This window comes from Aethalodelphis obliquidens, unplaced genomic scaffold, assembly GCF_003676395.1.
Source record: "Aethalodelphis obliquidens isolate GAN/ISIS:26980383/991018 unplaced genomic scaffold, ASM367639v1 scaffold8, whole genome shotgun sequence".
NCBI classification, from domain to species: Eukaryota; Metazoa; Chordata; class Mammalia; order Artiodactyla; family Delphinidae; genus Aethalodelphis; species Aethalodelphis obliquidens.
This window is the reverse complement of record NW_020837952.1, coordinates 481059-496104: the sequence shown is the minus strand read 5'-3', so window position 1 is coordinate 496104 and position 15046 is coordinate 481059. Positions and strand designations below refer to the sequence as shown.

The following is a 15046-nucleotide window of genomic DNA, read 5'->3' as shown; positions in this document are numbered from 1 at the left end:
GGCGCAAGTTGGGGCTGAACCCCCCGACCCTTGCTCTGTTGGCTAAGCTGCCGCCTGACCAGAAGAAGGGGCACGCTAAACAAATAAGTGTCCAAACGCACTGGAGACTGGTGGCGGCCTCCCTTCTGCCCGCCCTGCTGGGAAGAAAGCAGGAAGCAGAGCCCGCCCACTGGGGAAGGGGCTTGTTCCCGGCCCCGCCTCCTGGCCCCGCCTCCTGGCCCCTGACTGCGTGTCCCCCTCTCCCCAACCCTCAGACTCCTCCCCCAGTAGTAGCAGCACGCCGGCGTCAGGGTGCAGCTCCCCCAATGACAGCGAGCACGGCCCCAACCCGGTTCTGGGCTCCGAGGTAAGGCCTTGCCGGCTGGGCTCTCCGGGGCAGTTCTGAGGCTCCTCTCTGCAGGCGGCCCGACCAGGCTGGGGCCGCAGGGTCTGGGCAGCCCCCGCCGGAGCCTCCTGGGGGTTCTGGGGAAGGCGTGCCCGGGGTGGAGGTCTGGGACCGGTGACCCCTGCCCTGCTCCCATGGCAGGCGCTCTTGGGCCAGCGGCTGCGGCTGCAGGAGACCTCTCTGGCTCCGTTCGCCTTGCTGCCCACAATCACGCTGGGGCTGCCCGCCCCTGCCAGGGTGAGTGGCTGAGGCGCCCTCCCCCACCCCAAGCGCCCGAGATCTCTCTCTTCCTTCTCCTACACCCCACCTGATGGCCTTCACCGTCTCCCTGCTGGGATCTTCTCCCCTGTGATGCTCCCCACCTCTCCTCCAGGCTGATGGTGACCGCAGGACCCATGCGACTCTGGGCCCTCGGGCACCAGTCCTGGCGAGTCCCCATGCTCCCCTCTTCCTGCCCCATGGCCTGGAGCCCGAGGCTGGAGGCCCCCTGCCCTCTCGCCTGCAGCCCATTCTCCTCCTGGATCCTTCGGTCTCTCACGCCCCCCTGCTGACTGGTGAGTCCCAGCTTCTACAGGAGAGGGGCTGGATCCCTGCACCCCGCTGAAGGCCAAGCGTGGGCAGGGTCCCTTCCTCCTGGCTCGCCCCCTCCCCGCCCCACCCTTGCTTCCTTCTGCTCCTCCCTGTGGTTCCCACCTTATGCCCCCCACCCCGTTCTTTCCAGTGCCCGGGCTTGGGCCCCTGCCCTTCCACTTTGCCCAGTCCTTACTGACCACCGAGCGGCCCTCCGGGTCAGGCCTCCACCGGCCGCTGAGCCGGACCCGCTCAGAGCCCCTGCCCCCAAGCGCCACTGCCCCCCCACTGCTGGGCCCCCTGCAGCCCCGCCTGGAGCGGCTCAAACCTCATGTCCAGCTGATCAAGGTGAGTGGAACTGGGTAGGGGAGGTGGTGAGGGGTTGCTAAACTGGGACCCTGGGGGCTGAAAGAAGGGAGGCTTAGGAGGGGCAGAGATCTGGAGGGTCGGAAGGGGGACGTGTGGCTCCTGGGGGCCCAGCGTGTTTCTCAGCTAGCATCTCCCTTCCCCAGAGGCCAGCCAAGCCGAGTGAGAAGCCCCGACTGCAGCAGATACCCTCGGCGGAGGACCTCGAGACAGATGGCGGGGGCGTGGGGCCGCTGGGGGATGACGGCCTGGAGCACAGGGAGGCCAGCCATGGGCAGCATGAGGCCCGAGGCCCTGTTCCTCTCCAGCAGCACCAGCAGGTATGGTAGTGCCCAGGTGCCTCTCGGTGGAAGGCAGAGTCAGGAGACTCTGGGGCCTGGTAAAGATGGAAGGGAGGGAGATGGAATATCAGCGCAGGGGACAGCTCTGGGACCCACAGTTCCTCTGCCAATTCCACAGCAAGTTACAGACAGACAGACAGACACACGCACACACACACGTGCCGCACCCTCCAGCGGCCTTCCCATCTCAGGGTGAAGCCGTGTCCCTCGTCCAGCAGCGAGACTGGCCTTTCACAGAGCCCCACACATTCCTGCCCTAGGACTTCTCCCCTGTGAGCGCTTGTACTGTTTCCAGGAAGGTGCTAGGGCAGGAGGTGTGGCAGAGATGGGCTCAGCCCTTCAACTGTGCAAGTCAAGCCGTGGGGTATTGGTTTGCTGGAGCTGTTGTAACAAGTGCTGCAAATTGGGTGGCTTAAACAACAGGGCTTATTTTCCCACACTTCTGGAGGCTAGAGGTCTGAAATCAAGGTGTTGGCAGGGTTGTGCCCTCTGAGGGCTGTGAGGGAAGGAGCCGTCCCAGGCCTCTCTCCTTGGCTTGTAGACGGCCGCCTTCTCCCTGGGTCTGCACATCGTCTTTCTTCTTGTCCACGTCGGTGTCCCAATTTCCCCTTTTCATAAGGACCAGAGTCATGTTGGAGCTGGCCCTAATGATCTCATTTTTAACTTGAGTACCTCTGTAAAGACCCTGTCTCCAAATCAGGTCGCATTCTGAGGGACTGGGGGTTAGGATTTCCATCCTAAATATGAGGTGGGAGGGGACACAACTCAGCCCGTAACACGTGGTAGCAGGCCACACATGTGTAGGCTCACTCAGGTCCCTGTGTTCTTGGGTGGTTGGCAGTCCTTGGAGACAAGGAGATCCTGGTCAGAGCCAGCCTGAGGCCCCTCACCTAGGTTCTCACCTTGGAGTCTCGAGGGCCCAGGGAGCTCTGGTGGAATAGGGTGGTCAGTCTGGGGTGCAGACCTTTCGGGGGGTTGGTGGGGGCAGGGAGCTCAGTGACTCAAAGGCCAGAGCCCAGCTGGGAGGCAGGGCCAGAGGCTTCTGCAGAAAAGGGGCCTGCCTGGAGGTTTCCAAGGCTGTGGGCAGAGGTGGATGGAGCAGGGTACTGAGAACCTGGAGACTGAGACCCCTGTGTCCCTCAGGTGTACCTCTGGGAGCAGCAGCGACTGGCTGGGCGGCTCCCCCGGGGAGCCACTGGGGACTCCGTGCTGCCTCCCCTGGCCCAGGGTGGTCACCGGCCTCTGTCCAGGGCTCAGTCTTCCCCAGCCGCGCCTGCCTCCCTGCCAACCCCAGAGCCCACCAGCCAGGCCCGTGTCCTGCCCAGCTCAGAGACCCCTGCCCGGACCCTGCCCTTCACCACAGGTAAGGCCCGGATTGGAGGGCAGGAGGAAGTGGCTGGGTGCACACGGAGCCTCGGGGCAGAGGACCATGTCTGTGTCATGGTTCACTCAGGACATTTCTCGAGGCCACAGAACACTTTCTTAGTCTTATGAGATCCCCCCAGCGTCCCGTGGAGCAACTGGTGGTTCTCATTTTACAACTGAGGAGACCCAGGCTCAGGAAATCGAAGGGGACAGCAAGCTGGCAGTCAGGCCAAGCTAAGAATTCAGGTCTCCTGACGACTAGTCCGGGCCTTCAAAAACGATATTTATTATTGTTGCTCTGCTTGTGAAAATAACTCGAGCATTTTAGAAATTTTGAAGAATACAGAAAAGCCTAAGAATGGAACAAAAATCACCAGCTGGTATCCCGCCACCCAGAGGCAACCCCTTGTAAATGCTGCCGTATTTCAAGCCAGTCTTTGTTTTAGCCGCATCTATAAATCTCACATACGGTACATTTTGTGGCTACGTTTTGTATCCTGCTTCCTTCACTCTGCACATCATGAACACCTTGTGATATAATTAAACTTTAAAAATGAGATCTTGTAGTATGTCATCACAGTATTTTTGTTTAAAGATTTCCTATGGGTTGAGCAGTTAGGTGGTTACTCACTTTTGCTCGTTTGAATTTCCTTGTAAATTTCTATAAATCTCCCCTTATCCCTGGGATTGTTTCCCGAGGGTCACTGTCAAGGAGTGGCATCCCCGGGTCAAATGCTGTGAGCGTTCTGAAGAGCCTAATGTCCTGAGATGTTCTGAAAGTGACCCTCCCACTGGCAGCGTGCAGGGCCCTCCTCTGGGCGTCCTGCTGGTCAGGCTGAAACAGTCACTTCCCCAAAACTGCATCTGTCCTGTCACGTGGCCCACTGTGGACTCCCAGCTCCCAGCTCGGGGGTGCCTATTTGGGTCCTGACATGCAGTGCGAGCCCCTGGCATCAGGCCTCCCTGTGTTAGGCTCTGAGCTCTTGAGGTCATGGTCATTGTCCCTGGGCCACGTGGGGGGTCAGTGAGTCGGGAAGGCAGCGGGTGGCGGGTGGCGGTTGTGCTGGCCGGGGCTGTGTGATGTGTGGGTGAGGTGCCCAAGGCTGCCTGGGTAAGCAGCTGGGGGTGTGCGTACGGGCTCCGAGGGGCAGGATGGGGCATGTGGGGCTGTGCGGGGGTGTGGAGGGCGTGCCCGGCCTGGCTCCATGGTGGGGCTGGGGGTGGGGACTCCCCGGGGCCCTGGCCCTGACCCCTGCTCCCCGCAGGGCTGGTCTATGACTCAGTAATGCTGAAGCACCAGTGCTCCTGCGGAGACAACAGCCGGCACCCGGAGCACGCGGGCCGCATCCAGAGCATCTGGTCCCGGCTGCTGGAGCGGGGGCTCCGGAGCCAGTGTGAGGTAAGGGGGCAGCGTGGGGGCTGTGGGATCGGAGGAGCTGAGGGTCACAGAAGGGAAGGGGCTGGGAGGCCCTGGAGCCTGTGGCAGGGAAGTGGCAGGGAAGGGGCCGAGCAGGGGCTCAGGAGCTCTATGGGTCCTTCCTCAGTCTCTACGGGGCCGGAAGGCCTCCCTGGAGGAGCTGCAGTCAGTGCACTCGGAGCGGCACGTGCTCCTCTACGGCACCAACCCGCTCAGCCGCCTCAAACTGGACAATGGGAAGCTGGCAGGTAGGGGACCGATGGCGCCTGGGGCCCCCAGACCCCCCCTGGCTCACCCAGCCTGAGCATCCCCTGTGCTTTAGTCCCTCTGCTGCCCACCTCCACCCCTCCCTGCCCACCCCGCCTGGCCCTCTTCTCAGAGCTTCCCTGCTCCCGGCCGGAGGCAGAGCAGATGCGGCTCACACACCTGGACCTCTCCCCACAGGGCTCCTGGCACAGCGGATGTTCGTGATGCTGCCCTGCGGTGGCGTTGGGGTAAGTGTGCCGAGGTCTCGAGCGCGCGTGGCCACGGGCTCTCAGACCTCCTCCCTTCCGTTCTCCCAGGCCCAGCCCCTGCCTGCTTGTTCTTGTGGTTGTGCTGGGCCCGTGGGCCAGGGGCTCTCCCATAGTGCCCCTGTGCCGGCTGGAAGCTCCCTGTGGCGGGCATGTCTTCCTGAGTGTGGAGTCCCATCCCTCACACTTGCAAGGCATTTGGTGGATGTTGAGGAGGCCCGAAGAGCAGGGCCGGGCCCGGGGCTGGGGCTCGTCTCCCATCGTGAGCACGCTGGCCTCCAGGCTGCTTTGCATCCCTGGAGTGGGCTGCCCGGCCTGGGGCTGCAGGGATGCCTCTGGTGTCCTTGGCGACCCAGGCCTGTCCCTCCCACGCCCTAGCTTTCCGGGCTCCCTCTCACCCCGCCGGGGGACTTCTGCCTGCTGGCAGTGCTCTCCTCCCCTCAAAGGGTCCCTGCGCAAACCAAACCGGGCGTGTGGAGGCAGGGGACGGAGGCCCGGTCCTGGAGGGAAATGGGAGCTGTCGCTGGGGGGCTGCGTGGGAGCCGGTCAGCGCCCTGTTCACAACTTCCCATTTCTTGCCACTTTCTGATTTTTCCAACTGTTGTTGCTTCTGTTTTCTCCTCCCTCCGCTCCCTCTCTGTCTCTGTCTCTCTCTCTTTCTCCAGCCTCTTGCGACTCTCTCTGCCTTCCTCGCCTCTCTCGGTCCGCCTCGCCCTTCCCATCTCCCCATCACGCCCCCCGGCCCCTCCCTAGCCTTGAGGCCCAGGGACTGGGTTTGGGGGGCCTCCCAGCCTGGGCTAGGGGCCCCGAGTGGAAGACAGTGGTGCAGACGGCCCCTCGAGCTCCGACGGTCCCGAGGGCCTGAGCAGAGTCAGCTGGGGCTTAAAACCCCCTCCAGGCCCAAACCCCAAGTCCCGCCCAGGTAACGCCATGCCCCCTCCTCTGACCGGGGGGCAGGCGCGATGCTGCCGGCAGAGTGCTGGCCAGTTGCGGGCTGGTGATATGGACTGAAGCTGGGAAGGAGAAGTCGTGCCGGGACTGGGGGACACGGGAGGCCTTGCTTTTCTGGGCGGCGGGGCAGTGGGGCGGCAGCGCCGTCTGCCCAGCTCCCTGCCCCTGGGGTCCTGGCCGTGGGGTGGGCACCGCCCCCCGGGCCCTGGCTGCCGTGGGAGGCCTGGGATGATGCGGGCCCTGACTCTGGCCCCCGCAGGTGGATACCGACACCATCTGGAACGAGCTGCACTCCTCCAACGCGGCCCGCTGGGCTGCCGGCAGCGTCACTGACCTCGCCTTCAAAGTGGCTTCCCGAGAGCTAAAGGTAGGAGGTTCGAGTGGAAGGTGGGCAAGCCACGGAGGAAGGAGGCAGAGGATGGGGTAGCGGGGAAGGCCAGACCCGACACCCAGCATCACGTTCCTCTTGGATATCACCACAGGGTTTCGAAAGGGAAATTGAGAGCTCTGGGGAGCAAGATGAGATCTGAACCCTAGGCTCCTGTTACCTGGTGGGGAAGCAAGCCACTGTGCCCCTGGGCCTGTGGTCTCTAAGAGAGACAGGGTCACGATCATCCAGGATCGGTTAACACAGACCCGCTGTGGACCGTGGGCAAGTTGCAGGGCCTCTCGGGAGCCCCGTGCATTGGCGGAGCGCCTGTTGGTGATGCTGAGGTTTTACAGACCGGGTTGGCGCTCATCTGCTCATCTGCTCATTTGCTCCGGGCTGGGTACCTTACGGGGGCTTGTGCCGAGCCCCCCCCCCCCCCACCAGCCTGCTGTTTAGGAGCTCACAGCCCAAGTCCTGGCTCCACCATCTGCAACCAGGCAACTTTGCACATGTTGTTAAACCCGTGGAAGCTCCAGGTTTCTGCTGTCTGTAAACCAGATATAATAACAGTGTTTATCTTATGAAGATTAGATAACGTTTACCTCAGAGAGCTGTGAGGATGAAATCCAGCATTTACCCAGTGCTTAGCACAGTGCCAGGCACATAGATTTTGCCCAACAAATAACAGCTGTTGTGATTCCAAAGTGGTAACAGCCAGGAGTCACCGGCGTGGGAGGTTCTGTGTTCACGGCCTGGGGGTCAGCACAGGGCCCTTGATACCCAGCCTGGTCATGGTCAGTCACACTGGCAGCTGTTGCCCTGTGGTCCCTTCTCGGGGGAGGAGCCTGGGGATGGGGTGGGCGGGGGCAGGTTCATGGAGGCGTGGGTCAGAGGTCTGACTCTTTGGTTGACGAGCATTCTTTCTGTTTCCAGAACGGTTTTGCTGTGGTTCGGCCCCCAGGACACCATGCAGACCATTCCACAGCCATGTAAGGCCTGGGGGAGGCCTGGGTGGGCTGAGGTAGGGGGCAGGCCCTCAAGGCCCTCCTGTTGGGATGTTTCCCCTCCTTCCTCTGAGCTTTCTGGGGCTGGGCCGGGCCAGAGGCAGGTGGAGGGGGTGAGGCACGGGGAGGGAATGGGCTGGCACGACCTCTCTTTTCCTTCCAGGGGCTTCTGCTTCTTCAACTCAGTGGCCATCGCCTGCCGGCAGCTGCAACAACAGGGCAAGGCCAGCAAGATCCTCATCGTGGACTGGGTGGGTCCCGGGTCCTGGCCCCGTCAGGTCCGAGAGGCCTGTGGAAAGAGCCCTGAGCCTGGCGTTAGGAGACACGGCTTAACGTCCTGCCTAGTTCCGCATTAGCCTCCCCAAGCCTCGGTTCCCCCACTGTGTAAAACGGGGGAAATGTGGTGAGGATAATGCCCCCATCACGGGGCTGTTGGGAGGCCCAGAGGAGATGGTATATGGAAAGGCCTCAGCTCCCACAGGGGAGGGGCCATTGGAATGCCGTCTTCTGGCCTCTGTTGGCTTCTTTCTGCAGATCTGATCATTTCTGCCTTTCTCCTGCAGGTAGTGACAGTACCAGTAATAACACATAACATCAACATACCACTAATCGCATCCAGACACTGATGGTTTCATGCCTCATATATTTAACCCTGACTCTGACCTGGTTTACAGATGAGGAAAGTGAGCACAGAGAGGTTAGGTAACTTGCACACAGCTCTACACCTCGTCAGTCCTGAGACTGTGATTTGAACCGAGGCCTGTTAGCTCTGGAGCACGGCCTCGTGCTCTGCTTTGCATTGACATCTGCTTGTGGGACATTCCTACACAGAATGGAGGAGAGTGGAGGAACTTTCCACACTTGCGCCCACGCATGGTCCTGTGAGTTACCATGGCTCTCCCTGGAGGGGTGGCGCTGGGCCTCATGGTCCGGCCCCTCTGCAGCGGAGTATGGTTTCCATCACTTGCATCACTCCATGACCTTGGGCAAGACACAGTAGCGAGAGTTCCTGACATGTGTGACCCTGGACTCTTCCCTCTCCTGGCACTGATCCTCCCCTGGCACGCACTCTTTCCTCCCCTTCAGGGTTTCGTGTTATTGCTGCCCCCACCTAGCGTGCTATGTACACATCTATACATACAGGGGGAGACTGAGGCTCAGAGAGTGCCCGTGGGTCACGCAACAGTTTCGCTGTAGGAGCCCCCATGTTCTCACCCCCAGTCTAGACTCCTGACCCTCAGAATGGTCACCGACCTTGAAACCTTTCCAACCTGCCCCAGTCTCCATGTGTCTGCTTTCAGACCTGCCCTAATCCACTGCCCATCTCCCTGCACAGGACGTTCACCATGGCAACGGCACACAGCAGACCTTCTATCAGGACCCCAGCGTGCTCTACATCTCCCTTCATCGCCACGACGATGGCAACTTCTTCCCAGGCAGTGGGGCTGTGGATGAGGTAACCACACCTTCCAGCCCCACTGACTCTCCCTTGTGGCCCTTACTCGGCCCCTGTCACAGCTAGCTGTGTGATCTGGGCAGACTGTTTAGCCGCTCTGAGCCTCAGTTTCTCCATCTGGAAGTGAAGAGGCTGGATGAGCTGGTCTTGCAGCTCTGACATCCTGGGATCGCTCTCTTGGGACTCTGCTCTCCTCACGTCTCTCTTGCCTCCTGTTTTCCAGGTGGGAGCTGGCAGCGGTGAGGGCTTCAATGTCAATGTGGCCTGGGCTGGAGGTCTGGACCCCCCAGTGGGGGATCCTGAGTACCTGGCCGCCTTCAGGTAAGTGCTCTGGGGACCCAGCAAGGCCACCCTCTCGTCCCCTTTTCCAACAGCACCAGGTTGGAGGCGATCAGGTGGCTGGTCAGCCTGTCCTCATCCAGTTGCTAGACATTATAAGCCAGCCCCGGAGTGGGCCTATGGACTGAGACAAGCAAAGGGAAAGGCACTGTTACACTGGCCTCTAGGGGCCTCCAGTCCCTGTGGGAAGACAGGAAACACGGAATGAAAGGTCAAAGGGTGCTTTATATTATAAAGTTTATAATGTCACACGTTACCAAGAGCCAGTGTTGACCTGAGTGCGGGGAGATGGGCAGGGTGGAGTGAGCAGCTCTGCACAGGCACTGAGAAACTTAAATTGTGGAGAAAGAGGGAGAGCAAGCAGGTGATGTCCGTATTGGGGGAGTTGCTTAAGAAAGGCCATTCTAGAAGAGGGACTTTGCTCAGGGTCCCTTATATCTTTCACTCTGAGGGTTCCTATACTCCATTTGGAGAAAGAGAACCCTGGAAGTAGGTCTCCATATACTTTTCTAGAGTGTTCTCGATGAGAGCTAATTCTGTGGGAGCCCTGGGCTGGGGTTCCTGGCATCTGTGTGCCCAGAGCCCTATTTTGAAGGACACCAAAATAGACCCCCGAGTTGGGTGAGGGTTGGAGGGAGGTAGCTGTGAGGGGCCAGCGGGGGCAGAGGACGAGAATGGATCTGGTGGCCCAGGACCTCAGAGGGAGTCCGTCGCCCTGGTCAGCTCTCAGGTGACGAGTGGTGAGGTGTGGCCAACTCAGTCCTAAGTGGGTGGCAGCTAAGTGCTGAGTGTTTCCAGTGTTTCCCTGAGGCTTAGTGACCCGCCCCTTCCCGAGGCCCTGCCCACCGCACCCCCCGAAACACACACAGACACACCCACACGCCCACTCCTGTTTCATTCCCTCCGGTGCCTTCCTGCCTCTCGCCAGTGAAGCGCCCTGGGTGGCTGAGTCCTTAGGCTGTACCAGGGACATGGGTGGCCAGCCAAGGTCAAGGAAGTCAGAGGCATCTGCTCATCCTGCTGGGAGAGTGGGTGTCTAGGAGTCCTGAGAGCAGGGTGCCCCCAGTAGAGTTGGTGGGAGAGGGCTGGCGGGGCCATTGGCCTCTGCCCCTGGCAGCCCTGCACAGCGTGGTGAGCCCCCCTTCTGCCCACACAGGATAGTCGTGATGCCCATCGCCCGGGAGTTCTCTCCGGACCTGGTCCTGGTGTCAGCTGGGTTTGATGCTGCCGAGGGTCACCCACCCCCACTGGGCGGCTACCATGTTTCCGCCAAATGTAAGGAGGGCCCAACCCAGGGGGCAGGTGTAGGGAGTGAAGGCTAGGCCGGGAGGGGCGGCACAGCCCAAGGCTAGGGGGAGGTGGCAGTGGCTGGCCCAGGGCCCCAGCACAGACCAGGTCAGTTCCCTGTGGGAGACCTAAGTCACACCCAGGGGGCTTAAGTCCCGTAGACCTGGAAGCTCAGTGACAGGACTCCTCCCACCCCAGCTGTGTCCTTCCCAGGCTGGGCTGGCAGCTTCTCCTGGGGGCAGTGGGGAGGAGCAGTGTTCTCAGAACAGAGGGAGCCCACTCAGCCCCCTGGGCCATGGGGCCTGGAGGACAGAGAGGAATATGGTGTGTCTTAGCGAAAAAGACATGGGCTGGGGTCCATGCCCTGGGTTCCGGTCCTAGCCCTGCCACTTACTAGCTGCCCTTAACCTCTCTGAGCCTTCAGTGAGGCATACTAATAGGATTTACAGGGGATTCCATGTGAAAGCACTTGGGAAGGTAGAGATTTCTGCATGAGTCACTCTTTCTAAGGGAGGAGTCAAGCAGGGAGTTACCAGAGGTAGAGAGGGCCCCCCTCTCCTCCACCGCTGCCCCCCAACCCTCCTCGCGCAACCGTCTAGGTTTTGGGTACATGACGCAGCAGCTGATGAGCCTGGCGGGAGGCGCGGTGGTGCTGGCCTTGGAGGGTGGCCACGATCTCACAGCCATCTGTGACGCCTCTGAGGCCTGTGTGGCTGCTCTTCTAGGCAACAAGGTGAGGAGCCTGCCCCTGATCCGTGCGTCGGTGGGGCAGGGCGTCCGGCTCTCCCAGGAGTGCCCCAGGGAGCAGGTAGACAGGGCGCCTCCCTGAGGGCATGCAGATGGGCGGGGTGGGGGTGGCCAGGCCTGGGATGAGGGGAGCGGCGTGGATGCCTCTTCCCCAGGTCAGGCGTAGGGCCAGCGTCCCCTGCCCTAGGTAGAGCCGGGAGCACGTGCCTATTTGCGCTTGGAAAGCGGGGGCCCGGGGGTGGGAGAGAGCTGGGCCTGGGGGTCCCTGAGAGGTGGGTGACTGATGTACTCTTTGCTTCTGTAGGTGGATCCCCTCTCAGAAGAAGGCTGGAAACAGAAACCCAACCTCAATGCCATCCGCTCTCTGGAAGCTGTGATCCGGGTGCACAGTGAGTATGGACAGAGGACACCGCTGACCCCAGACTCGGGAGAAACCTGGGGCTCTGCTGCCCCCAGTGACCAGGGCCCCAGGTCTTCCAGCACCAGCCCCGCCAGGGGTGCTGCTGCTCTGGAGTAGGCTTCCTATAAAGTACCCCACGATAATGGGAAGCAGCCCCCCCCCCACCATGAGTGGATACCCTCGGAGCCCTCCAGATGGACCCAGTGGGGACCAGGCAGGACTGGCCTCCCATCCCCAGCTGCTGCCCTAGGCCAGGGCCCTGCCCACAGCAACACTCGGGCCTTGTTCGTGGAAGTGCTGGTTCCCACCCTAACCCTCAAACCTGGCCGCAGGGTCTTCGGAGCTCTGGGTGTTTTCGGGGCTGAGTCTTAGATTAACCCCACATTTGGAAAGCACTTTAAATTTTCAGTTTCAGCTCAGCATCTGTGGAGCCCTTTATGTAAAGACCTGTGATCTATGCCAGGGATACAAAAATGAACAAAATAGATTTCCCACGTCCGGGCTCAGTAGGGCTGTTGTACATGACAGTGCAGCTGCTGCAGGTACTCGGTGTGGAGCCCTCCCACTGGGCCAGGCTCCGGGCCGGGCGTGTTCCGTGGACATTATTTCTCGCCACAGCAGGCAGGACGGTCGTGCCCATGGTCTAGATGGGGCAGTGGGAGTCCAGGGTGGTAAGTGGCTTGCCAACAGCCAGACAGAGTGGCCGCGGTGTTGGTCACCTCTCCTGGCACTGTGTCCTCTGGCCTCCCGTGCCTGTGCTGCGCTGAGCGTTGCCAGGGGCTACATGTGAGGGGGACCCTGGGCTCCAGCAGGCCGGGGCTCAGGGCTCCGTGAGGTCACCATGACACAGACCCCATCTAGGGGAAGGGAGGCCCTAATGGGGCACTTAGGAACCCCACACCCATGAGAATGGGTTAGCGGTGGCCTTTCAGCCAGAGGCGTGTGGGACTGGCTTGGACCTCTGCGAGGGCCCCTCACTGCCACGCTGAATCTGCACTGCTCACCCTGTCAGGGCTTCGGGGGCCGAGTCAGGGAGGGTGTTGCACTGAGGGTGGAGGCAGGTGAGAGCTGACCCCACACCGAGGACGCGTCCGCTACTCCTGGGCCTGAGATGTGCAGCCTCAGGACCAGTCTAGGATGCGTGGTGGGCAGGTGGAGGGCCTTGTGCCCCCAGCCCTTTCTGACTCGGCTTCTTACCCAGGTGAATACTGGGGCTGCATGCAGCGCCTGGCCTCCTGTCCAGACTCCTGGGTGCCCAGGGTGCCAGGGGCCGATGCAGAAGTGGAGGCAGTAACTGCACTGGCATCCCTCTCCGTGGGCATCCTGACTGAAGAGCGGTAATGCCAGACCCCTGGCTCACAGCCCCTCCAGCCCCTTGGACCCTCCCAACCTGCAGAGCCCAGGCTCCAGCCCAGCCACCACGGCCTTCTCGGGCTTCCTGGGAAGCTGGGCTCAGGCCTTTCCCCTGGCTCTTCAGCAGCACCCCCCGCTTTCCCTCCCCCAGGACCTCAGAGCAGCTGGTGGAGGAGGAAGAACCCATGAATCTTTAGGCTACAGGACGGATCTGCCCCCTGCCGCGCCCTGCCCCGCCCTGCCCTTCGGACCTGGTTCTCTTCCAACCTCTGGCAACAGTACCCGTTCCCGGGGTCTTCAGAGATCCTTCGGGCAGGTAGTCGGGGCCAGAGAACAGCCTCTTGACAGTCACCCCAAGGAGCCTGGGAAGGCCCCTGGGTCTAGCATAGGGACCAAAGAAGACCCTGACAGGAGGCCGGCTGCGTAGCCAGCCGGGCCCCAGTAGGGCTCTCCCCGAAGCACAGTCTACCCCTCTGGGGTCTGGGCCCCTAGCTGGGCCCCCGATCCTCAGGCCTGCACAGAGGAGGACTGGCACAGCCGGGCCCGCTCACAACCACTATTCCTGGTTCTGTAGACCCCCGACTTTGCACACAGCCCCAGGCTCCACACAGAAATGTGAACTCGGCCTCCGCCAGAGTGGCCCTTCCTAGGCTCTGGGGGAGGGAGGATGGGTAGCAGGGGCAAAGGGGTCCCATGTCCCTGCGTGCAGGGGGAGTCCCTCCTCTCCTGCTTCCTCAGATGACTCTGGAAGCTTCCTCCCCACCACTGGGCAGTGAGACAGACCTCCCTCTGAGAGCAGTCATCGGCAGGCCTCCCATCTGGTCCCTGCCCCTGCCAGAGGCCACCTGCGTCAGCCATCTCAGGGCTCTGGTGCAGCAGACAGGTGCTCCTGGAGTTCTTTGCTTCCTGATCCAATGGTGCCAAACCCTTCATCTCCCCTCAGAAGCACAGCATGACCCCCAGGGACCCCTCAGTAGTCACCACCCCCCTCCGTGAGCCTTCTCTTTCTGGGGTCTCCCCCACCCCAGCTGACTCCTGCCCTACGTAGGACTAGCTTGGCTGACGGGAAAGGGGGTGGGAGAGTGAATGGAAGACATGGGGGAGGGGAGGCTGCCCTGGCAAAGACTTCGAGGCTTCTGGGGTCCAGGCCTGGGGCCAAGAAGGAAAGTATTTGTGTGTGTGTGTGTGTGTGTGTGTGTGTGTGTATGTGCGTGTGCGTGTGTGTGTGTGTGAGAGAGAGACAGTAAGAGGAGGGTTTGTATGTGTGTGCACATGAGTGTGTCTTCCCGAGGACCACCATGCCCTGTGTATGTATGCATGTTTTTGTAAAAAAGAAAAAAAAAATGGAAAAAAAATCTGAACAATAAATGTTTTATTTGCTTTAAAGGTTCATGTGAAAGGGCCTCCGGGGGTTGAGGGGTGGGCAGCGGGCCTACAGCTACACAGCACAGCCTGTGCCTGATTCACTGTGGAAGAGAAGGGACAGGTTGGGCCGTGGGGCAGCCCCCCTCCAGCTCCTTGGCCTTCTGTGGCCGCTGCCTTGCGGGAAGAATCCATTCTGAACACACCCTGGCTGCCCCCGCCTGCCCCACCTCTGGGTAGTGAAGAGGCGGCAGCTCTGGGCTGAGTCCGTAGACAGAGGGCCCGTAAGGGCGTGGGGAACATGGATGCCTGCAGACCCGGCTCGCTAAGGCTCCCCTAAAGAGTCCTGAATCAGACCTACCTGGGTTCAAGTCCCAGCTGGGAGCTCAGGTAAGTCACGTCACCTCCTGGGGCCTCTGTTTATCAGTTAAAGGTTCCCGAAATAGACACTGTTCGGTTCCTTCCTGCTCTAATGTACCATGACTTCTTCAGCATCTGCTGAGCCTAGAAGGGAAGAACGGGCGAGACAGCAGGCCTGGGCGAGCTCATCCAGTGGCGCCTGTCTTTATGGTTCCGAGGCGGCCAGGCTTCTTCAGCCAGCAGAAGGAGCGGCCTCATCATCTCCGACCTGGGCCCAAGCCCTCACAGCCTGGAGAATACGAGGGGAAGCATGTTCATCCCCTTCCCATCTGTCCTGGCCTCTTGGGGCGATAGGCACTCAATCCCACAGACGTTGCTGAGACTGTGCCCCGGGGCATCCTCGCCCTGGCTGGGGGGTTTGCTGAGGGGGCTGGAGGAAGAGAGCTGAACTGTGGGTTCCC

General features: G+C 61.1%; 1 protein-coding gene across 7 annotated transcripts in view; it reads left to right on the top strand.

The window, feature by feature from the left end:
• HDAC7 (histone deacetylase 7) overlaps positions 1-14249 on the top strand; it is a 35776-nt gene extending 21527 nt beyond the window's left edge. For 5 of the 7 annotated variants that reach the window (XM_027106051.1, XM_027106050.1, XM_027106049.1 and 2 more), the window contains 19 exons: positions 255-346; positions 527-622; positions 759-939; positions 1107-1303; positions 1468-1641; positions 2806-3025; positions 4293-4426; positions 4572-4692; positions 4889-4938; positions 6167-6274; positions 7211-7266; positions 7445-7532; positions 8618-8737; positions 8961-9058; positions 10233-10351; positions 10963-11096; positions 11415-11499; positions 12712-12847; positions 13015-14249. In XM_027106051.1, coding sequence (XP_026961852.1) covers positions 255-346; positions 527-622; positions 759-939; positions 1107-1303; positions 1468-1641; positions 2806-3025; positions 4293-4426; positions 4572-4692; positions 4889-4938; positions 6167-6274; positions 7211-7266; positions 7445-7532; positions 8618-8737; positions 8961-9058; positions 10233-10351; positions 10963-11096; positions 11415-11499; positions 12712-12847; positions 13015-13060 — 2255 coding nt within the window. In that variant the 3' untranslated portion in view covers positions 13061-14249. The remainder of the gene's footprint in view (positions 1-254; positions 347-526; positions 623-758; positions 940-1106; positions 1304-1467; positions 1642-2805; positions 3026-4292; positions 4427-4571; positions 4693-4888; positions 4939-6166; positions 6275-7210; positions 7267-7444; positions 7533-8617; positions 8738-8960; positions 9059-10232; positions 10352-10962; positions 11097-11414; positions 11500-12711; positions 12848-13014) is intronic. The other 2 variants (XM_027106052.1, XM_027106055.1) reach the window with 1 other exon arrangement.
• Positions 14250-15046: the final 797 nt, after the last annotated feature.